At 33.4% G+C, this 24,367-nt stretch overlaps 1 protein-coding gene across 1 annotated transcript; it reads right to left on the reverse strand.

Annotated features, from left to right (window-relative positions):
- Nucleotides 1-12,752: 12,752 nt before the first annotated feature.
- Nucleotides 12,753-14,297, reverse strand: LOC120121674 (probable WRKY transcription factor 75). Its single transcript, XM_039140981.1, has 2 exons — nucleotides 13,883-14,297; nucleotides 12,753-12,963 (listed from the first exon to the last, which is right to left on the reverse strand). Exons 1-2 carry the CDS (start codon nucleotides 14,209-14,211, stop codon nucleotides 12,786-12,788), a joined length of 507 nt encoding a protein of 168 aa, XP_038996912.1. The 5' UTR covers nucleotides 14,212-14,297; the 3' UTR covers nucleotides 12,753-12,785.
- Nucleotides 14,298-24,367: the final 10,070 nt, after the last annotated feature.

The raw sequence follows: 24,367 nt of genomic DNA on the forward strand, positions 1-24,367 counted from the left end.
TGCTCTAAATGGGTGTGCTTACTAAATTCTCTATGTAAAGTTAGGTTCTAAAAAGAGGTTCCCAAACTGTAATCAGAAACTGCTAAGGTAAATAAGGACTTCGATTCTAGTCCATTACAAACTTTTTGAATTGAATTCAGTCTAGGGGATCACATCACTAAATGTATGTCACAGAAGACAATATCCGAATACATTTATAATGCTTTCCAGAGGTACTTTGCCGGAGCCACGAGGAAAACCAATATTCCTCGGTGTGTGACATTTTCTTTACTTAGGAAAATTAGGGTGAAGCTTGGGTATAGAGTTATGATATGCAAAAATTCTATTTATATTCACACAAATGAAATCATTAATCAGAGTGAAAATTGCTTTTTTTCAAATTTAAAACCAAACATAATAAATCATTAATTAAGTAAATTCAAACTCAAAATTTTCAACTTCTAAAATATAGGGTAGTCAACTCATGGCTTGACTCTCTATTTTGTTTTAAAAACAAAGGTCCCAGCAGTGTCGGCAAGTTATGATAACTGACTTTTGGGTGGAAAATTGATTATCGACAATGGTTGGAAAATGGTTTGTAAATATTTGAAGAGTCATCACCAATCATTTTAAGGTGTGATTGGAACACTTAAAATAGTTAATTTTAATAAAATATTTTTATTTTGTCAAAACTACCTAGTTTTGGTATGCAAAATCAGAAATCAGGTTCGAGCGTATAGGTATACGTAGGGAAGGATTAACACCCCTATAACGCCCAAAATTGGTACCTAGTCGATTACCTTATATTTTTAAATTGGAATTTTTTTGAGTTCAAAATTTTATTTAATTTAAAATCAACTATGTATGCAAAATTTGAAAAGGATGTTGATTTACTAAGACCAATAACGACTACCCCAAGAACAAGCGGAAGCTTCATTATCGATCTCAATAAATGAACATTGCCTTAATTTAAGAAATATGATGCAGGGTTTGAAAAGTATGTCAATTTTTCGGGAATCATTAGTGGTCAACCCCAAGCAATGACGTAGGATACACCATTAATTCCTAAAAGAATTAACATTGCCTTGATTTTAAAGTCGACATGCAACCAGACAATTCATTATTAAACCTAATTACACTAAATGGTTAATTAAGGTAATTTTTCTAACTTAGGGCATCAAATTATGAAATTCAAAGAACTTAAAGGACTAAACCTAAAAATTTTGTCTCAAATATTAATCCTAGTTAAATTTAACCAATTATTAAGATCGAATAATCGATAAGAACCCTCGAGCATTTAAGGTGAGGACCAAATCGAATATTCCCTAAATTAAAGGACTAAAATGAAATTTAACCTAAAGTGAAGGCTTTAATGTTAAACCTAATTAACTTTTACCATTTTTAATTCGAGTAAGCAATAAGAACCCTCAGGTATCTAATGCGAGAGCCAAATCAAATGCTCACCTAATTAATAGTATAAGGACTAAAAAAATTAATTAAGTCAAAGGATTAAATCTAAAAACTAAGTTATTACTAAATCTATAATTCAAATCTAAACCCTAAATTTGAGTGCTAATCTAATCTAAAAGGAATTAGTCCTAATGGTACTAACAAGGTTAAATTAAAAAAGCAATAAATTAACATTAATTCGAATCAAATTATTCATACATACTAGTGATCAAATTGAAAGTAAACGAAAATAAAATGTTAAATTAAAAAACACAAAATAGGGGAAATGCAATGAAAATAAAATGCAACAGCCAAATTAAAACGAAATAGTAAAACATAAATTAATGACTAAATTGAATAACTCTAAAGCAGTAGCCTAAATTCGAAGGAAATCAAAAGAAGTCTAGAGACCAATATGAAAAAAGCAAATCCTCAAGGGTACGAGAGCAATTTTATCATTTCTAAAATCAAAGTAATTACATAGGATATAAAACGGAACAATTGACATAAAAGGGTTTACAATTAGAAAGAAATTCAAATTTTGTCATCATTTAGTGACTAAATGGAAATATGTAGCTAAAGTTAAGTGGCTAAAACCTAATTAACCTATTTTCTTAATTACATGGGCTATTAAGGTTAAAAACATTTTTTTTGTTTCATTAAGAAAATCGCCTCAGTGACCAAAATACCTTATAATATACGATTTAACCAACTTTTTTGGATTTGCCAAAATGACCAACAAAATCGCAATGCGAAAAAAAATCGCAACGCGATCTGACTATCGCGCACGAGTATCCGTTAAATCGCAACGACAATACGTAAAATCGCAACGCGTATCCGTAAATCGCAACGAGAATACGTAAATCGCAACGCGTATCTGTAAATCGCAACGAGAATACATAAATGCAATGTGTATCCGTAAATTGCAACGACAATACGTTAAAATCGCAACGCGTATCCGTAAATCGCAACGCGATTTTTAAAGCGCCATTACAATCGCTACGCGTATTTTATTTTCAAATTCCAAACACAAATATTAATTATCGGAACACTGAACGTCCACAGTATATCCCGTAATCGAAACTCATAACCTAAAACCTAAAATCACAACTCAGTCCATCTCCATCTCTCACTCTCTACGGCGAAATCCGTCCCATCTCCGGCGAAATCCCTCACAACCATTCACGGTCAGAAATCCCTCACAATCATTCAGAAATGGAAAATCAACTCCTCGTGTTTTTTTTTAATTATTTTATTTTGAAATTTTGCATTATTTTAGGTTTTCATATTGAAATTGATGATAAGTTTATGGTAATTTCAATAATAGATTAACCATTTCACTTAGATTTCTTATTAAATTCATTCGATTGCTGCCAATAATGTTAAACTGTTTAGTCTTTAACCCTGTGAAGTTAGTATTTGTCTTTGTTTTGTCTTTTTGTGAAGTAATGCAATCCATTAAAGTTTCAATTTGCAGAAGAAGAATAGTTCTAAACTTAAAATCGCAACATGAAAATGAAAACCGCAACACGTAAATGACTATCGCAACGAGAGAAATGAAAATCGCAATGAGAATCGCAACGCGAAAAAAATCGCATTGCGATTTTCATTTCGCGTTGCGATTTTCATTTCGCATTGCGATAGTCATTTCCGCGTTGCGATAGTCATTCTCTCGTTGTGATTTTCATTTCAACCAAAAGACAAAACAGTGTTGTAAATTTTAGTTTCAAGAATAAACTACTACTCTTTATGTTTATTGTTTTTAGTATATCTTCACAGTGTAGTTTTTGGTATATCTAACTTGGTATGTTTATTGTTTTTGTAGAAATTTTTTTCGGCTTCATTGACATTAAGGAATAAAGTTAGCCTAGCCACTACAATTGCTTCGAAGCTTTCACCTGCACAAAGAAAATTGTTTGAGGAAACCTGCTTCGGGCCATGGCTGAGAGTACATCATCCGGGTGGAAGATGCTAATTTGACCCATTTGTGGCTTCAGACCATGACTAGCGATCTACCCGACAGTATACAACGTGGTGAGGAAGAGATATGGTTTCATTTTCCACCGGCGTATACTTGTTTTGGGCAGAAGGAGTTCTGCTTAATCACTGGTCTACGATTCAGACACGATGATGTAGGCCGGTACACTCGTCATAGCACCCGCCCATCATGGTTATCCCAGGTTTTTCCTGATGAGTCAATAGAGAAGCCGAACTTACACGTCGACGACCTGAAGAAATTGTTTAATAAGAAAGATGGTTTTACTCGGATGAATGACGTCGATGTTGTCCGAGTATGCCTTCTAGTATTTTTGTATGCCAGCTTTTTAGGCAGAGAGGTCAGACAACCTATTCCTCAGGAGCTAATATTATTGGTAGAGGACCTAAATGCATGGAATCTGTTTCCGTGGGGTTCGTATATATGGAAAGCTACCTGGACTAAGTTGTCGTCTGCCTTTGATGACCGCAAAAGTTTGCGTGGCGATGAGTCGAAATACACTTTGTTAGGCTTTGTTTGGGCCTTTAAGGTAAGAATTTGATATAATGTTTTTAAAATTATAATTAATTATTTAACAATTACTAATTTTGTTATTGTTTGTAGATTTGGATATTCGAGGCTTTCCCCAGCATGCGGACATATGCATTAAAAACTTCAAATGATATTCCTAGGGCTATTTCCTGGAAGAGGAAACGTATGTTGGATTGGGAAGACTTAATACCATATGCGACAATAAATAATGTAAGTTAACACAAATACTTTCATATATAAACAAGTTATTAATAGTAGACATTTAACTTTGTTTGAGTTTTTATATTTTTAGGAGGCCAACACTCCATTACAGAGACTGACACCACGGAGGCTGAGCTTGCCACTGATTGGTGGCAAGCTAGTCAGCGTTTTTTTTGATGGCACGAATGATGAGCAGCCTCCACTTCCTCCACTTCGAGAGCCATCACCTCACCAGAGCCATCACCTGATCGACCAGACTATACACTCTACAACGAGAGCCATCACCTATCCCGTCACATCATCGAGCCTCTTCTCCACCATCACCTCATGATAGGCGACCGACAAAGATGCCACGACTTCTATCTCCCTGTTCTCCACCTCCACGGGATGAGTCAAGGGAGTTACGTGATGAGGCCAATGCCTTGCGTGAGGAGATCGGTACTCTACGCGATAACGATTGTGCATGGCGTGTGGAGGTGTCTACTTTACGTGGTGAGGTTGCCGCTCTACGTGAGATGGTAGTATCGTTACAGAATGAGGTTTATACTCTACGCAACGAGGTAAGTTTAAGATTTTCTATATTTAACTTGATGATAAATTTACTCGTAATTTCACTTAGATTAACCATTTCACTTAGATTGCTTAGTAAATTTATTCGGTTGCTGCCAATACTGCTAAACTGTTTATTCTTTAACACTGTGAAGTTAGTATTTGTCGTTTGTTTTGTCTTTTGGTTGAAGTAAATTTATTCGGTTGCTGCCAATTCTACTAAACTGTGTATTCTTTAACACTGTGAAGTTAGTATTTGTCTTTGTTTTGTCTTTTGGTTGAAAGTAAATTTGTTCGGTTGCTGCCAATTCTGCTAAACTGTGTATTCTTTAACACTGTGAAGTTAGTATTTGTCTTTGTTTTGTCTTTTGGTTGAAAGTAAATTTGTTCGGTTGCTGCCAATTCTGCTAAACTATGTATTCTTTAATACTCTAAAGTTAGTATTTGTCTTTGTTATCTGATGCATTTTGTTAACTATGATAGAATAATGACTTGGGTGAATACAATACAAGTTTGAAACATATTTGTCTTTGTTTTCACTGTTTAAATATCATGTCTGTTTATTTATTGATTTTTGTATTTAATTATTTAGCGTCCCGATAAGGTGGATGCTTTACGTCGGGTTTTTCTTGCACGAAGGAGTTCACGCATCAGACGGCGTGCACGTGCTATTAAGTCTCCGTACACCCCAATAGTGCGAAGACACCGCAAGAAGAAGCCCGACTCGCCTGTCATCCCTCAAGAGTCCACTCCTATCGTTGAAGAGGCCCCTATCATTCCTCGAGAGTCCCCTCCCACCGTTCAAGAGGCCACTGTCATAATTGAGGAGGTCCCTCCCACCATTCAAGAGCCCGATTCACATGGCGTCATATGTAAGATTTTTGAGAAACCCTCTGACGTGCCAGACATGATGGATGAGAGTTGGATCTCGTATGAGTTACCGGCCAGTACCATTCCGGTATATGAAGTGGAGATGAGACAACTACCGGACACAATTATGGATAACACCCTTTGGGCTAAGACCGCACTTGATTTTTATCTACATGAGCGGATCCAGGGGTGTTTCACTGACATATGCAAGCTCAACGATGATATTTATTTGTTGCTTGATCGGTCTTGGTGGGGCGTATTATTAGGGGTCGAAGACAATGGCTATTTCGATGGAGGGGTAAGTCTTATATTTTTCTTATATTTCAATTTGATTATTTTTTTTTTAAATTTATGTAAGTCACTAATATATGTCTTTTTTTGTAAAACAACATATCGATGTGTGGGTGTCACGTCTTCTAATAATTAGGAAACTTAAGAAAAATAAAAGAAATATACGATATACAATTATGCCGACGTCTTTTAACGCCGTTCACTTGAAGAATCAACGAGATGAATCATTTGCGTTGGGCAATGGACAAGCTAAACTTTATCCTGCATGGTGGGAGGTCGATAAGGTTAGTATTTATTTTAGATTGAGTTTAAAGGTATTCATAAATAAGTGCGCAAATGAATGAATTATTACTTATGATTGCAGGTGTTTATCCCTGTTTTGGAACGTAAACATTGGCTTCTCGTCGAGCTTCAGCTCCCATCCCTTAAGGCAATAATATATGACAGCATGATAAATTACATATCATTGGATGATTTAAGAGATATTATTAAGGGATGGAGCTCTCATTTGGCTAAATTCTTGGATACGATAAATTATTGGACTCGTTCTAGAAACAAGAAGCCAAAGAAGCTCAATATTACAGTTAGCAGAGACGAGACCGCACCACAACAAACGTAAGGATCCATAGCGTATGCGCTTGAATCATCTTGGTTTAGATGAAGAGAAACTTTTATAACATGGCCACACGGATAACCAGATGTTTGCCATTTCATACAACTACACGTCTTTGCATTTAGATCGACAAGCCCATTTAAGTTATTATCCAGTACTTCAAACAAAGTGTTTGAACATGGTTCAACTCTCCATGACGTTAACTTCACAACACGTTTCGTTATCTTTTTTTCTGTCCATGGTGTAAAACGATGTTCCAATGTTCCTGTAAATTTAAATAAATAATACTTAGTAAAATATATGATAAGTTACGAATTTAAAGAAATAATATCTGCATGGTTTCTTTTCTTGTAGTACCACTGTTGAATAGAGGCTCGAAAAAACTCCATTAACATAGTAATGGGTAATTTCCGGGAATGACGACTTAGAGCGTTGATTGATTCTGCACTATTAGACGTCATGAAACCATATCTTGCTCCAAGTTGATGTACTCTTGACCATCTTTCAAACCCGACATCTTCTAGTGTTTGAGCACACTGAGGCAAAACACGTCTTAAACAGTTTATATGCTTATTAAAATCCACTTCCCGATAAGCTTTTACAGCCTTCCAGTATGTCCATTTGTGATTTTTTATACCAGCAGACCTTGATTTTAGATTTCTATACAAATGAACACCACAAAGTCCATGAAAAGCATCTGGGAAACACTTTCTAACAACGTTGTCAATTGAGTTTGCCCTATCGGATATGATTTTTAGATTGCTAATAGGACTTATGCAATCCCTAAGATACCCCATAAACCATGTCCATGAATCAGAGGTTTCAGATTTGCCAACCCCGTAAGCTATTGGCAGTATCCCATTGTTAGCATCCATGGCTACTGCTAATAAGTTTACTCCAAGGTATCGACCTTTTAAATGTGCTCCGTCAACTATAATAACTGGGCGCATGCAATTAATAAACGAACGAATCTACAAATCATATACACAAGAAATATCATTTAAATGTGAAATGCATGTAACTAACAAAAATGAGTCAACAAAATTATATTGATTTACTAACCGCAGCACCAATGGCGATAAACAGCAACTCAAAGCGTCCATCTCTATCTGTTTTGTTATGAGTTACCGACCCAAGATTTTTCAGCTTTAAATTGTGACAATAAGCCGGCAGTTGGGCAAACGATGCTTCTGGCGACCCCCTCAACAATTCCAAGGTATAACATTTGGCTCTCCAAGCTTGAGAATATGAGATACTAATCTTGAACCGAGCATTCATGTCAGTCATAATTTCATGTCCCCGATATACCCTACCATTCAAAAACAATAACTCAGCCAGAAAACCACCCAACACCTTTTTGTTTGCCTGTCTATGGTGAGGAAAAACTTGGGTTCTTGAACATGTATGTTTATCAATAAAAGTCCTAACTTGAAACATTTCGCAATCTTTTATCCTCTTTGCAATCATACGCCACATACAGTTTTTGTCAATCATACACCTTGTTTCGAAACGATCTTTGCTTGATTTGTTAACTTTTAGTTGATAGCCATCTTCCACACATTTCGTATACAAAGCTATCTTCAAGTCTTCCTTTGTATCAAACAATCATCTTTCTAGATACGAATAATTTTTGTGTAACAATCAACTGCTATCTTTACCAACTCTTCTTCCGGTATCTGAAGTAATTCTGGCATATTCCAGTTATACTCCCGTGGTATTTTCTTCGGGGACTTTTCTTTGGGGATTTCTTCTTCTTCTTTTTCTTCTTCAGTGTTATATGAATTACAGAATGGATGTTCAACATGTTTATTTACAGTCGTAACTTCCTCCTCATTATCATCAACAACATCTTCCTCGGTAACGGTTGTTTCATCATCAAAATTTGGGTATTGACCAATATCAAAATCATTACACGCAGGGTCTGTTTCTTCTTCTGAAAAATCATCAAAATCTGAGTATTGACCAAGATCAAAGTCCGGGTATTGACTAAGATCAAATTTCGAATACTGACTAGTACTCACAATTTTTTCTGTTGGCTCATCATCGTCTAACTGGTCAATACGAAAAACCGGAATTTGGTGCTGAAAGTTGATTGGGATTTGGATTAGGGAAAGGTTGTGGGTTTTGAGATTGTGTTTGGTATTGGAAATGTGGTGAAACAATATTTGCTTGGTGATGAAATTGTGGTGGAACCATTAAGTTTTGAGCACCATAAACTGGGGTTGAAAAACTTAGTTGATTACTACCCGCTACTGACCCAACTTCACTACTTCTAGGTTTAACAACATACAATGTAACATCATCACTTGAAACACTAATGTAAGCAATAAATCGTTCAACATCTTCATTGTCGCTTTACAAATAAACTTTACCATTTCTCTGATAAGATAGCCTAAATCCACTTAGGGGCTCTAAATTCAATTTATTTGCAACACGTAACATTAGAGTTTCATAAGTTAACTTTTTTAATGACAGTTTTAGTTGAAGATTCATGGGTAAAGGCATATATTGTAAAACACCATGAACATTCTCCCATGACCCTCCAAAACACAAATCTATCCAAACATGATCAACATTAGATGATTTCATTATTGTAAATTAATTTACTAAACAAACGAGCTGCAAAACTAAAACCTGTTGCCAGATGAGGAAGGATGTCGTTGGATATAGGAACGAATGTCGCTGGAGAGAGTGATAGATGGAGATGGAATGAGTTGCGATTTAGGGATTTAGGTTATGAGTTGCTGCTGCTGCGTAGTTATATACCCAAAACATTTGTGTTGCGAAATTAAAACCTGTTGCGAATTCAGAAATCGAGTTGCGAATTTGAAATTCAGTATTGCGATAGTTAGAATCTCGTTGCGATTTACAGATTCACATTGCGATTTACAGATTCGCATTGTGATTTACGTAATCGCGTTGCGATTTACGTAATCGCGTTGCGAATTACGGATACGCGTTGCGATTTTACGTATTTGTCGTTGCGATTTACGGATACGCGTTGCGATAGTCAGAATTGCGTTGCGATTTATATGTTCACATTGCGATTTTCATATTCGCATTGCGATTCTGGAAAATCGCAATGCGAATTTGTACTATCGCATTGCGATTCTTCATCATCGCGTTGCGATTCTGGGAACTGATTTGCGATTCTGGAGATCGCGTTGCGATTTTTATTTCGCATTGCGATTTTGTTGGTCATTTTGGCAAATCTAAAAAAATTTGGTTAAAATCGTATATTATAAGGCATTTTTTGTCACTGAGACGATTTTCTTTTTAACTTAACTCAAAAGATACTCTCTCAATCTTTTTCATTCTCACCCGCGGCTGCCCCTATAAAACCTCACGGCCAACACTCACCACCACAAACCAACGCTGATTCACCCTCCGATAACTCTCATCCGTGACGACCTAGGCTTCCCTCGACCCAGGTATGAATACCCCTCACTCCTCTCTTTAACTCACGGCCGAGAGCCCTCCCAAATACCCAACGTCGTCTCGGCGACGGCCACCGCATAGAGGTGTTCACTCCGCTCTACTTACCACGAAATACAACCCTAGACCGACCATTACTTCGACACCCTTTCATATAATCAACCGATACCTCAAAAACCCCTCCGATTTGAACCTAAGATGAAACCCGACCCTTTACTTTCACTTCACTCTGGCGAAGCTTCAACTGGGTAAATCCAAAGGACTCTAGAAGCTCAGGTAAACAACGCTCACTCACTATCTTTACTTTTTTTTTTCTTCTATTTTTTCGAATATCAAATAAAATAACAAAACAAATGCTAGAAATATTGGAGAAAAATCAGAACCTCTTGAAATGTGCTCTATTTGTTTACAAAAAGAATCCAAAGAGTTTACTGTATTGATTGCTTCCTTTTTTTAATGGAAAATGAGGGATCCCTTTTTACAATTGTATCAGGTTTTTATATCAACTCTCTCTTCTGTTACAAAACCGAAAAAATCATTTTTTTATAACATTTTTTTACTGATTTTTTATTTTTTGTATGCTGATCTGAAGCGATTTTAGGGTCGAGCTAGCGAGATGGTTACTTGTGGATTTCTCTCGTGGCTTTTGGGAGATGCTGGAATGATACAGTTGCTTCAAGGATGCACTGCATGGGCTTCTCACGTGAAGATGATAACTATGCATGAATGATCTTTGCGAAGGGGTCATTTGGGCGTCATGACTTGGTGTAAATTGGCCTAGTGGGTTTGCAGAGGGGCCAATGATATGTAAATTGGTTTAAGGCTATTTGAATTTTGATGTGTAGCGGATATGGGAAATGTAAATATGAAGTGGCCATTTGGACCTTGAATACTTTTGGTGTTTGATAATGGGTAGATGATGGACACTTAAAATTAGACATTGGATGATAATGTTCACTTGGTATTTGGGTTTTAAATAAATAAAATGCTACAAGTCAATTTGAACCTTAAAATTTCATAATGGACATATATGGTCATATTTCCCAAATAAACCAATTAAGCAACGACACATCACCTCGAATCATTGCACGATAAGGTGACATCATTGCACGATCATCCTCAAATTAGTCTTTAGTGACCTTTAATTTGATTTGAATTATCTGGACAAAATTAAGGTATTACAAAAATGATATAGGTTTACTTAAAAAATCTAGCACCTGATACCGACTTTGTTTGTTCCATCCTCAACGCTAAAATTTGTACCTTGAACGTTTTCTTTTTAAAATCTCACATGTCACCTCGCTAAATTAACCGATAACTAATATATATATTTATATTTATTTATATGGAAGAAAATACCATGATAGAACTTACCATCAAAGTTTTATGTATAATAATCCATATAAAATATACTTTTTTATTATTCTGATGTGTTTTTAAGGCCACAGGAGTTATTATTCAGAAACTTACTCTCTTAAAGTTAAAATTTAAATCCATATCAATCTTTAAAGTGGGTATAAATCCTTCCGTCTATTATTCTTTTTATTACATTTCATACATATGCATATAATTTACTCATATATTCTGTCAATCATGTTTAGAAATAGTGATTAATTATAATTAAATTTGAATTAAACAATAATGAATGAAGAACAATGGACGAGCTTGAACTTTTAAACTTCTATATTCCAATGAACTTGAAAGGGAAACAGCTATGCAATGATGCAAACCCCCCAAATGCAACTCCCATGAGGCATTCGCCAAATACAGAAAACAAGATTGTAATTGATGTCGGAGAAAAGATTAGGGATGAAAACATGTTGTAAGAAACATGAAGTGCAAATTAGGTTGGGATGGTTACTTATGCTTCTGTAGTATTCGATTTAAATTAATCGATCAATAAATTAAATACTGACGACTATAAAAAAATAAACACATATCCAGACTTGGTGAGAATTATTTTCTTCTTTCGATTTTTCTGCATTTGTCCAAATTCTTTGAATTTAAAATATTGAAAAAAAAAACAAAGGAAAACTAGAAAAGAGCGTGGGGTGGAATCATAGGAAAGCAGCCTGTAGTTCAATCAATCTTTTCACGTAGTAATATTCAATCCTCTCTTCATTTATAGATCTCTATCTGAATTTCTTTATGCTGTGAATTTTATATTAGATTTGATAAATAATACTATTTATTGTTCTCTCTTTTGGTTCTACAGGAGGGCTTTGCATTTGCCCATTGTAAAGAGTGCAGGGCATTGTTCATCTTACGTGCAAATGTCCCACCGGACCGATGGTGGCTGAGATTAAAATTCCAGTTCCTTGTTGCAAGGGACCATGCATTCATCCCATGCCATTTTACTTGGCTGGTATCTTTACTTATTTGGTCTACAATTTAAGTAGAAAATAATCTCTAAATATAGTAGAATTATAAAGATGATAATAATAAATAAACTTAATGATAATCTTGAACCACAATGTATCACTCAAAATTACAATTATTACAAACTAGTGGAAGAAAATGTAATAGAAATGTAATTAGTGTATAAGATCAGAAAAATCAATCATTCTAACAAGAGAATATTTAATACGATTCTACCTTTTAAATTTATATTTATAATGCTAAAAGGATTAAAGATCATTGAATCAATAATTTTTATTCGAATAAAATTACAAATCATATCTTATAAGGATTATATCTCCTCCTTATTAATTTACAGACTAAACCCTAACAAGCATTGATGACAAAAACAACTACCTATATATGGAAGGGTTAAATTCAAGAATATTGGTATGTCCCTTAACTAATATGCATATAGCTGTTTCATCTACCAGTATATATGGATAGTGATAGTGATGATGATGATGAGGGGTTTTAAAAGGGTGTATAAATTTGCATTTGGCTCAAGATATGTTCAAAATTGTCGGTTGGCTTCTGTATAGGATGAGTGTGCATTCCTTCGTAAGTGGTGACTACCACATTTTCATCTTTGGTTAGACGTTGGACTTGCTTCTTTACATTGCATCCTTCATGCGTGCATCGATAATAACTTCTGTACACATACATGCAAATTTAGTCATACCATTAGTTGAGTTCATACCCTTGCATTTGATTCATCTAGAAATCTTACAAAGGATATGTAATAATGTAAGTACCATAATAATAATCGTAAAACAAAGAATACTAAGATTTAATGTAGAAAAATCATTTTAAGAAAAAAAATTACATGCAGAAAATAAAAAATTCACAATGTAAAAAATGTACAAAACGACTTACATTTAAACACGATTAAGGATTTATGCAACTTATATCTAAACTCTAATAATTTGTATATATTTATAGGAATAAGTTTTTCGTTTACAAAAGGAACTTGCATAGAAATAAATGTATTCAAATTGAATTTTCTACTCTCCATGAACGTCACTTCTTAATTATCTCAAGCCAGATCAAAGAGAATTTGGGTCACACAACTCTAACTCAATATATAAATAATATTGGTGATAAATACACACATATATATATATTCCATTAGCACAATTCTCCATTTCCTATCGGGGATACTTGAATTCCTGTTCATGTCTGTCCTATAGGTTTTATAAGCTCTTAGCTTAATTTGCAACATCTTTTGCTTTAAATGATTATATAAACACATTTGATCATTTAATTACCTCAAAAAGGAAAAATAAGACCTAGACAAAAACTTGTATATGCATATGCAAACAAATTAAGAAAACCCTAGAAAAAAACTATATATACATATGCAAACAAATTAAGAAAACCCTAGACAAAAATTGTATATGCATATGCAAACGAAACAAATTAAGAACATACTGTTCACCGAAACATGATCAACTACTCTATCATATACATCAAAAGATCTTAGTTACCCTTAGAATTTACGGAAACATGAATGAAATGGAACAAAATTAAGAAAGAAAAAGGTTATTATATAAACAAGCCAAAACACAAACCTTGGGAATTTGTTGTTCTTAACAGCTTTTTGGCCATATTTCCTCCAACGATATCCATCGTCGAGTATATCAACTTGGCTCCTTGTTTGGAAAGCATATCTAGGCTTCTTTATCTTCTTTTCCATTTTCTGACCTGATTTTACAAATTCCCTATGATCTTCTGGTTTCTTCATCAAGTCTTCGGTCTTAAAACCCGAGAACCCATCGATGGAATTCCCATTAAAATTGTTGAAAACTTGAGAATTAGGCGCCATGTTTAATGGTAAAGACTGATCTGCTGCTGCTGCTGCTGAGGCTGACATAGGAAAGAACATTTGATATTTCTCCATGTGTAGTAAAAGGCAGCACTGCTTATATATGTGTAAAGAAGAAGAAGGATCAAAGAGAGTCTATTGGAAAAGAAAAATGATCGGATTTATTGTATGGGGAAAGATGAAGAAACGAAGCAGAAAACATCCAAAGCCTTATATATAGGGGCAAAAGGCGTCGTAGGCGGCACGTTTTCTGTTAAAAGATTGAAAATATGGTGGCGGCTTCGTCATTAGGATAAAGACATTAAACTTTTCATGATATAAAAAAATGGATGAGAAATTAGCAAACAAAGAGCATTGATATTGACATCGTTTAATTGATTGAATGATTAAAGATATTTATATTATTTTATTTTGTATATGTTCAAATTTCAATATATTTTAAAAAATATATAATATTTTTCTACTTAATAAGAAAACATTCGTAATTATCCTAGATTTTACTTTAATTCATATTATTAATTTTATGGTACTATTTAAGAAATAATAAATTCAAATGTATGTAATAGTCTATAAATTTTTATGGGTAAGGTACATAAATATCCATCAACTAGACGACATTGCTTTGTTGAGTCTCCAAACTATTAAATAGTCAATGAATTCAATAAAATAATACCTTATAATTAAGGGACAATTTGTATACTTTATCAAATTTTTAATTTAAGGAGGAGAACTTATGAATAAATTAGACCAGAATAAACTTAAATAATTTTCCCCCCGAAGGTTCGTGGTTATTGTAGTTATAAGAGCAGTTTCCGTTGGACTAATCTAATTTCACACGTGCTCATATGATATTATTTATTACAGATTTACTAAAACTTGTTTTATAAAGCATTTTCTTTATTTTGGTGGGTGGGTGCCATGTCGTTTTATTGCATGTGAGACTGCGCCTCCTCCTCGGTTTCCAGGAACTTGCTGAAAGGCCAAATATTTGGAATAAATCCAACGGTAGCCTATGGTTTCTCCAACCATATCAATGGTCCTGTTTTGATGGGTAGAGCCTCCTCCTCGGTTTCCAGAAATTTATAAGTAATCATGATCATAATCTGGTATGTGTATGTATACCTGTGATTAGTATGCGCAGTGGCAAACATTGGACATGCGTCATTTTAGATGATTCGACCCAAGTTTGAATCGTCAAATACTCCTATATTCCCCACAATGTGGTGGTTGGCAAACACAAAATAACAAACGGTCCGTCTAACAACGCATAACTATTTATATTCAATTTATTATTTGATTCATTTAAAACTGATTTCATTAAAATTTAATATAAATAATTATTTTAATCTAATTTGAATATTAAGTATTATTTTAAAAGTATCTGTTACGCCAATTAATTATTAGTTCACCTACCATCTTTACATTCTCTCCCTATATATATCATATTTCCATACATAATAAAATTTCAATTTTTTCCCGCTCAACCTTTAATAGAAAATGTGAAAAATATGATAAGATGAGTCTATCATGTTTGACGAGCACCGTTTAGCACCATTAACGATAAACATGGCTGGACGTCATTAATTTAATTTATAAAAATTTAAAATTCTAAAAGACTCAACTTATAATTATAAATTAATTAAAAATGTAAAGGTAAATTATTTAAAATCTTAATTACATTATTTTTCAGTTTTTTAACAATAAAAAAGTTTATAATTTATCTTTAAAAATTTATTTAAAAACTTGTTAAAATTTATTAATAAATTATGGAATATAATTTAATTAATATTTTATTTTAAATAGTTTATTTTTAATTAATTTATAATTATACATTGACTCTTTTAAAATTTTAAATTTTTATAAATTAAATTAATAGTGATAATCGTTAATGATGCTCAGCGATGCTTGTCGAACGTGATAGAATTTTTCATATATAATATCATATGGTTTAGAATATTATTGCAAAAGTAATTATTTTTTGGAGAAACTATGAGGGATTGTACTCATATCCGAGATTCAATGAACATCGGACGACTATTATATGTTGTGTTGACAGAGTATAGATTCAATGATCAAATATGAAACCTCGCAAAATATATAGAGAGAGATTGATTAACTTCTATCTTTGCAATTTGCATGCATAATAGTATTATACCAAGTCTTTGACTAGCTCTAGAAGGTCATAATTACCGTACATATTCGTGCAGGAATATTCATTATTATGCATTTCTTTATTTATATTTCAATAAAAGGACAACACGTGTTCAATATAATATCAAATCAAACTTTTTTTGTTCATTTAATCATACTTTATTAAAAAATTGTAACAATTTATCTAATACTAATAATATATATTCATATAAATTGTTTTATTCTTTTTTTTTAAAAACAGTTTTTTCCCTCTTGATTATAATCTTTCAATCACCAGCTAATAATATAAATGGTATAATCATTGACATCTCTCAAGAAAATATAGAGCACAGTAGTTATAGATATAGATTTAAATAATGGTTGGATATCGAATAATGATCGTATAATATAAGCAACGACAAAAAAATATTATTATGAAAATAATGATGTGTAGTAGAATCATACTAATAAAGGTGAATCGAAGCTACAATTTAATGAGTAACAACTAATTACAACAATAGTAATGACTCGATATCAAATTAATTCACGTATTGAATTAGTTCATTGAGGTTTAAATTTTATGTTTTATAATAAGTTATGTGAATTTTAAAATAATTCATGATGACGATATTTATTATTACTTTAATAATATCCGTTATGTCCATAATTAAGGTAATCCAACAATGCCGCGAAAAATATGGTCGCAATCATAGGGTGAGTAGCTGAGCTGTCCACCTCAGAGCAACATCAGGGTGAAGAAGCAGCTAGGAAGGTATGGGCAGCCACTGGCCCGCTTGGTAACTTCTGTTGCAAATTTCATAATATAATATCGTTTGATTCTACTTGAATTCCAAATTACAGCTTCCATTGTTGAATGGCAACTGATATTAATTAATGGCCCTCGCATGCTTTACTAAACAAGTAAAAAAAGACTGCAAATCATTTTAAAATGGAGAAATCATAGCCATGATATCTGCTGGTTTATAATGATGATGTTAGTTCCCAGGCCACGAATGAACTTGTTCAAAAAGGCAGTGACTTAGTTATTAATTAGTTGATCATATTCAATGTAGTTGATGAGTAGACGACTGAACTTGACATGGTTAAATGGAGCTTAGCTTGTTTTTGTCTAACCACTTGTTTGAAATCACATTTTTGACTTCAGTGTCTGCTAACAATAAATTTTTTCTGATATAAACATCAAGGTCAAAGGTTCTCTACCTGATCACCTTTGAAATTTTGGAAATGAGTGAGATTCACTATAACAATACCTAAAATGTTCATGATTATTCCTGATGTGTATATATAATATGATTGAGAATAAAGGATCATATGTATATATTGTTTGGTTAAATAAAAATCACTTATAAAAAAAAATGGAAGGCTTAAGAATGAGAGTATTCCTGGAACTTTCAAGTTATCTTAAAGATTCATTAAACTGGTAATAGATCAAGTTAAACATGTTGTGAAAATGTGAAATGCTTGCTCATTTTTAATGTCAATGAAGAGTAGGTATGGAAAAGATGGCAACACTGTTCATTGTCATGAGTTTAGGGAAACCAGTGAACTTTCTTTTGAATGTTGTTTTGTTGGTCTTGAATTTCATGAAACGACTATCAATGGATCTAATACCAGTGATTAATTTAAAAAAAAAAAAAGGGTTAGAGTACGAGAATATATAAAGTTATATATTTGAAACAACATCACCGATAAATCCCCGTACGAATCTAAGTGGTTGTTGCATAAAAAAAACGACCTCAATAATCAAAGGGATAATTATAATTTATTGAAGTTCTAAGTTCAAACACGATATTTATTGAGGTATATAAATATTTATTATCAAACGATTGAAGGTCTAAGAAATTAAAGCTTAAATAAATAGGGAAATCAACAAATATGTTAATTTCCCAATATCATTCTCCGAAAATATAACAGTAATCAAATTCAAAATAAAATACAGTAATTACATTTATTTTTCATATATTTTAGAAATTGAATTAAACTAGTAACCAACCCTTATTTAATTTTCTTATATTTTAGAAATTGAATTAAACTAGTAACCAACCCTTATTTAATTTTCTTACTTTAACTTTATCTTGAAAGGAAAAAAACTTTATTGGCGTGTCGTTTATTTCTTTTCTATTTTATTTTTGTTGATCGACGGCGACACTAATTTTAATGTTAGTTGTCCATCGGTATTCTTTATTGTTTTTTATATTGTATTTCTATTTTTCTATTTTCAATAAGTATGTATGTATATACGTTTTCACATGTCTTTATGACACGTTTTCTTATGTCTTTTGGCATGTTCTTCGGTCGTTTGTTTTTTTATTTATCTTTTTTTTCCATTTATCTTTTTCTAAATGTTGATTTAACATTGTCACGACTAATCAGGATGACACTTATCTGATATCTTATTGACCTTCCCTGCTTTTGACCCTTGGATTGGATGTAGATACTCGATTAGTATTCATGGATAGTTTTTTATGTTGCTCGAGTCTAATTTGTGGTTTGTCGATAGTCTTTCAATAGTTTGATATCATTTTGTGGTTCGTTTGCCGATGTAATCAGATTTGTTTGTATCTATCTTTGTTCGAGTTTATTGGATAGATTTTTAATATTTCCCTGTATGGTCTTTATGTGATATTAAGTTGTTAGTTTTGCTTCAATGATTATAGAAAAATTTTCTAATTATGTGTTTAATTTACTATTGTGATTGTAAATCTTTATTATAATTCTTTACTATAATTCTTTATTATAATTTAAGATATTTTATATTTTGAATATAATTAGTTGCTTTTAAAAATTGATCAAACTTACTAGATTCAAGTTGATTTTTTTATCAAACTTAAAATTTTAAAGTAAAACTACGTCAAAACAAGTTTGGAACTTCTAATTTCTAGTCCAACTCAAGTTTCTTAAAGCTTAAGTCGGCTCGGCCCAGTTTGGTACTGATTTAGTTGCCCCAATTTATGATCATAAAGAGCAAACAGCAACACATAAGATCACTATTAATATTGTTAATTTATTTGGTTGATATAACTTTTTAAAAGTAACTTTTAAAAGTAAGTTAAACAAAAATTTGAAATTATTGTATAAAAGTACATTTTAAATTTAATTGTTCGGAATTACTATTAAAAAGTTAGTTTAAATAGACAAAATATCTATTATATACATTATGTTGTAAATTAAAATATGAAAAAATATATAAATATCCCCGAACTTTTAGGATGTTTTATTTTGGTCACCTAATTTTTAAAATTTGCAATACAATCATCAAATTTTTAGTTCATTTTCATTTATGTCCTTAATGTTACCTTTGTTAGTTTTTTCACTGACATGGAAAATAACCTCCCGTCAACTCTTTTTTTCTTCTCCTTTTCTTCTTTTTCTTTTGAAAACCTTAACCTCCGTAAAATCAAAAACCCAAAAATCATATCTCATTAAAAATCATAATCTCCACAAAATTAAAAACCTAAAAATAATAACCCCACACAATGATTCTCCTATTTTTGGTTACATATCTCGAGAAGCTCTTGAAGGAAAGCTTTTAGAGAGTTGGGTTGAACAACTAAAAAGTTCTGGTTTTGAGCTTACTGATATAACTAATGGTTTGTCTGGCTTGTCCTCGTCGTCTCTATCCGGGCCAAGGAAAGGAGTTGTGTTCAGGCAAATTTTGGTAACAAACCAGCTGTTAGAGTTGAGGGGTTCGACTGCCTTAACAGGGATAGCCGGAATTACAGCATCCTTGCACTGGCTTAGAACCTATTCCATTCCACAAAAAGAGTAAATAGGTAACAAGGAATAGGAGCTTTTACAAAATACCAGTTTTAAAACGTAGAATTTTGAAGTCATCGGTGAAAAGTGTTCTGTAGCGGCGTTTGGAGAGTAACGCCACAAAATTTGGGGATATAGCGGCGTTTACATTACAAACGCCACAAAATGATACTTTAGCGGTGTTTTTACAACAAATGCCGCAATAGAGCGGTAATTTTGCGGTGTTTATGGCATAAACGCCGGTATAGAGTTCTTTATAGTGGCGTTTTTACAACAAACGCCGCAAAAGAGTAGTAATTTAGCGGCATTTTTAGACAAATGTCGGCAAAAAGTAGTAATTTAGTGGCATTTTTATAAAAATGCTGCAACAGGGTTGTTTATAGTGACGGTTTTCCAACAAACGACACTATAAACTAGTAATTTAGCAGCGTTTATCAATAAAACGCCGCCAAAGTGTTGTTTATAGTGGCGTTTGTTGCACAAATGCCGCTATAAAATAGTAATATAGTGGCATTTTTTTATAAACGCCACAATATGGTTGTTTATAGTGGCGTTTTTGGAAAAACGCTACAATAGGGCTCATCAATAGTGGCGTTTATTATTAAAATGCCGTAAAAACATGTACTATAGTGACGTTTTTATTAAAAACACTGCCAAAGGGTAAATATATGATGTACCCTTTTTTCTTTCTTGATCCCTAAAATAATTTCAACGCTATTATCTTCAAAATGGATTTCTCTGGTACAACAATGAACCTCAAATGATTCCAAGCAACGTGGTCTTATGTCTTCTGCGGCGACCAAATCGACCCTCTCACCAATGAACAGTTATCTCACGATTGCACGGTTTGATCCCTTCTCTCAGTACTGAACTTTTTCATTTATTTTTTGTTGGTATTCTGAATATGGGGAAAACCTTGAATGATAACGTAATTGAGAAAAATAATAGCTTTCACATATCTATACATAATGTTTTACTGGTTGGGAGCATTGTTTTTCCGGTTTTGAATAGAAAAATAATAGGTTTCAAATAGGAAAATAATAGCTTTTGAAAACGTGAACAAATGGTTGTGGTAAAAAGAGCAGGTGTTGCCTTGTGTAAGAGAAATTATCGTCGGAATGTCCACGTGGCGTATTTGCACTGACGATGGATCAAATTATTGTTGGGAGGCTATTAGTCCAGAATTACCGTCGAAAATCGATGATGACCCGAATGGAACTCCGATTGCTCCATACCCTTCTATGGCCGATCTCCTAATTGAAGGTAATAATCGCTGAAAGTTTATGCCGCTATTTTTTTTCATTTTGTACTCTAAAATTTCATAGATGGCACACATGTAGCATGTTCGAAGTTTATTCAGAACGATGATAGAGGAGTGCATAAATACCCGGTGTTTACAACCGAATTTGGTAACTCTGTGGCGTTGAAAGTATCTTCAATTACAAAAGCAAGAGCTATCCTCAATGAAGATGACGTTACCTCTATTGTTACTCCAAGTAAACGTTTCTATCATCTATTTAAATTTTTTCCAACAAGTGATTCACTTCCCAAGCCACCTCCAATCAAGTTTCATACTGTAGGTGGAAGTTCGTTATCTGTTTCAAGTGAAGCACTGAAGTGCACAAAGAGTCTTCTTGGTGAACCCGAGGTAGGGGATTTATTTGGTGAAATGGATGAAGAGTTTGTCCATATAGAGTTTACACGGAGGAAAAACTTAACGATGCGTCGTCAAACAAGGAAAACAACTTTCCTACGTCTTTTCCCCACGAAGGAGCACAACTAAATTGTAGTGAACAATATGGTGAAGACTGTTTATGCATAACTTGAATGTTTCTAAATTTTAATGTATTTTGTTATTAAGTATTTGTATGCATAACTTATGTCTTAATTAAAATGTATGGTTGTTGTTAAATAGATAAAACTACATAATAGTAAATTTAGTTTATGTAGAGAAGAAATTAAATATTTAAAATTTGTTAATCTTATATAAATAAAGGTATTTAGCGGCGTTTGTATCCAAAATGCCGTTATATACTTGACCTTTTGCGGCGTTTATATCAAAAACGCCGCAATAGGTTCATCAATAGTGGTTTTTTACAAAAAACGCTGCAATAGGTTCATCCATACATTTAATTTAATGTTTATCAAATAGCGGCGTTTCTTTAACAAACGCCGCTATAGAGTAGTAATATAGCGGCGTTTGTAGCACAAATGCCACAATAAGGTTAGTTTGTAGTGGAGTTTTTCCAATAAACGCCGCAATAAAGAGTAATTTAGAGGAGTTTTTATACAAACGCCACAGTAGGTTTCATCAATAGTGGCGTTTGTTATAAAAACGCCGCAAAAACATTTGCGATCATGGCATTTTAATAAAAATGCCGCTAAAGGATATGCTAACCTCTCCTCCCATCCGATCCCTACCATCATTTCAAATCTTCTTTAGTGGTGTTTGTATCTAAAAATCGCAATAGGTTCATTCATAGTGGCGTTTTTGTAACAAACGCTGCTATAAAGTGTACTTTAGTGGCGTTTGTCTACAAACGCCACAATAGGCTTTATCAATCGTGGCGTTTTTGTTAGAAAACGCCGCAAAATAAATGATCTTTTATATCACAAAACCTATCCATTTTTTCCTTTTTCACGAGTAGCGCCCCCACCCTCCTGCTTTCTCTCTTTCAACCCCGCTGCTGTCCACTCATCCCATCTCCGTTACCATTTGTTGTTAAGGGTAAGGTCATCGGTCTTCTTCCCTAAAGCCCCCCACGTTGTGACCCTTGTTTTTGTTGTCGTTGGGGGGCTATTTTGGAGTGTGAAACCAATAACTTTGGCTCACAATCACCGTCATTGGGGTGTTTTTCGGCCGATTAAGGCTACCGTGGGGTCAGGTTTTCGTCAAGGTAGGGCTTAGCCGACTTGGTTCACGGCTGGTTGGCTCTGGTTCTTCGTGGGAGCCTCTGCAGTTTGCTTTCTCCTTCCATTGTCGGTGTTGCTGGCCGTTTAAGGCCACGGCAACGTTGGCCGATTTTGAGGTAATGTGGAAACCTTAATTGGGATGTATGGTTAGTTTTGCATTTCTTTACTTTTTCCCTTGGTTTTTGGGTACTTTTCTGATTCTGTTCGATTTTGTGCTCCCCGTGAAATGAATGTCCATGTTGATATTATATACATATATTATAGTGATTTCCGATATAGAACACATGGTCCCAAAATAATCAGTTTAAATTTTAGTATATGAGTGGAGATATGGAACCAATTTATATACACACTAGATTTTCTCTAATGGTATGTAAACAGCTTAAAATAATTTATTTAATCGTCATCCTCTTCTTTGATTGCATCTTTATAAACTAACGATAATATAATACGCATATCAAAAGATTGTGGTAGCAAGGCATTGCCATTACGTTACGTATAGACTTTTTTAATTTCAAGAATTTTTATCTTGTATGATCTATACTTATCTTTATATGCTTGACTTGGTGTGTAAGTAGATTGTGTTTTATTAGGGAATGCACTTTTCATGGAAGGATATATAATTTAGTGGGGCATAACATTAATAATTTTAACTATTAAAATTTATTATATATAAATATATATATAGTTATGCGCCTCTTAGCTTTTCTCTGTCCATATTGTGCTATAGTGGTTCCGAAAACCTCGTAACACCCTTGGATTTCGATCTTAACAGGTTTTGGGATGGGAATATTTTAAATTATTAAGCAGGAAAAGGAAAAGGAAAAGGATAGTAGTGTAACTAGTGTTGTTGATTTGTGTAATAAGAAATAAAATGCCCGTGAATGCCAACTAGCTTGACCTCTGGAAACAAGTAGAGTTGAGAGCGTAAGTAGACATGTGCATCTACAGCCAAGAGCTCTAAACACTAAAAAACTAGCTGCCATTACTGACTCTGGGTTCGACTGAATCCAATAAGGAATATCAGAGAGAATAATATTTCTACTACTATTTTCTTTCCCTGCTCTTTCTGTCTTTTCTTTGCTCTGATTAGTACGGAGACTAATATGATACAACAACTTTTTTCTTAGAAAGACCAAATTTAAGAATTTTACACCCAGGTTTTCTATCATTAAAGCATAGCTGCATATACGTACCATTTAACGAGCAGAAAAAATATAACATATATAGCAAACCAGAGTCTCTAGGAATGTGAGGAACCTAACAAATACCTGGTTGGTTTGAGAGATTTTTCATGCGTTTGTATTCTTAGTTTTTTGGATCATTTTAGCAGCTTATATGAACAAGTGTTTGTTAAGTTGGAATGTTTCAGACGGATCATATGCTGAATCAAAATCAAAATTTGTCATGC

Source organism: Hibiscus syriacus, unplaced genomic scaffold (genome assembly GCF_006381635.1).
Source record: "Hibiscus syriacus cultivar Baekdansim isolate YM2019G1 unplaced genomic scaffold, ASM638163v2 tig00110378_pilon, whole genome shotgun sequence".
NCBI lineage: Eukaryota > Viridiplantae > Streptophyta > Magnoliopsida > Malvales > Malvaceae > Hibiscus > Hibiscus syriacus.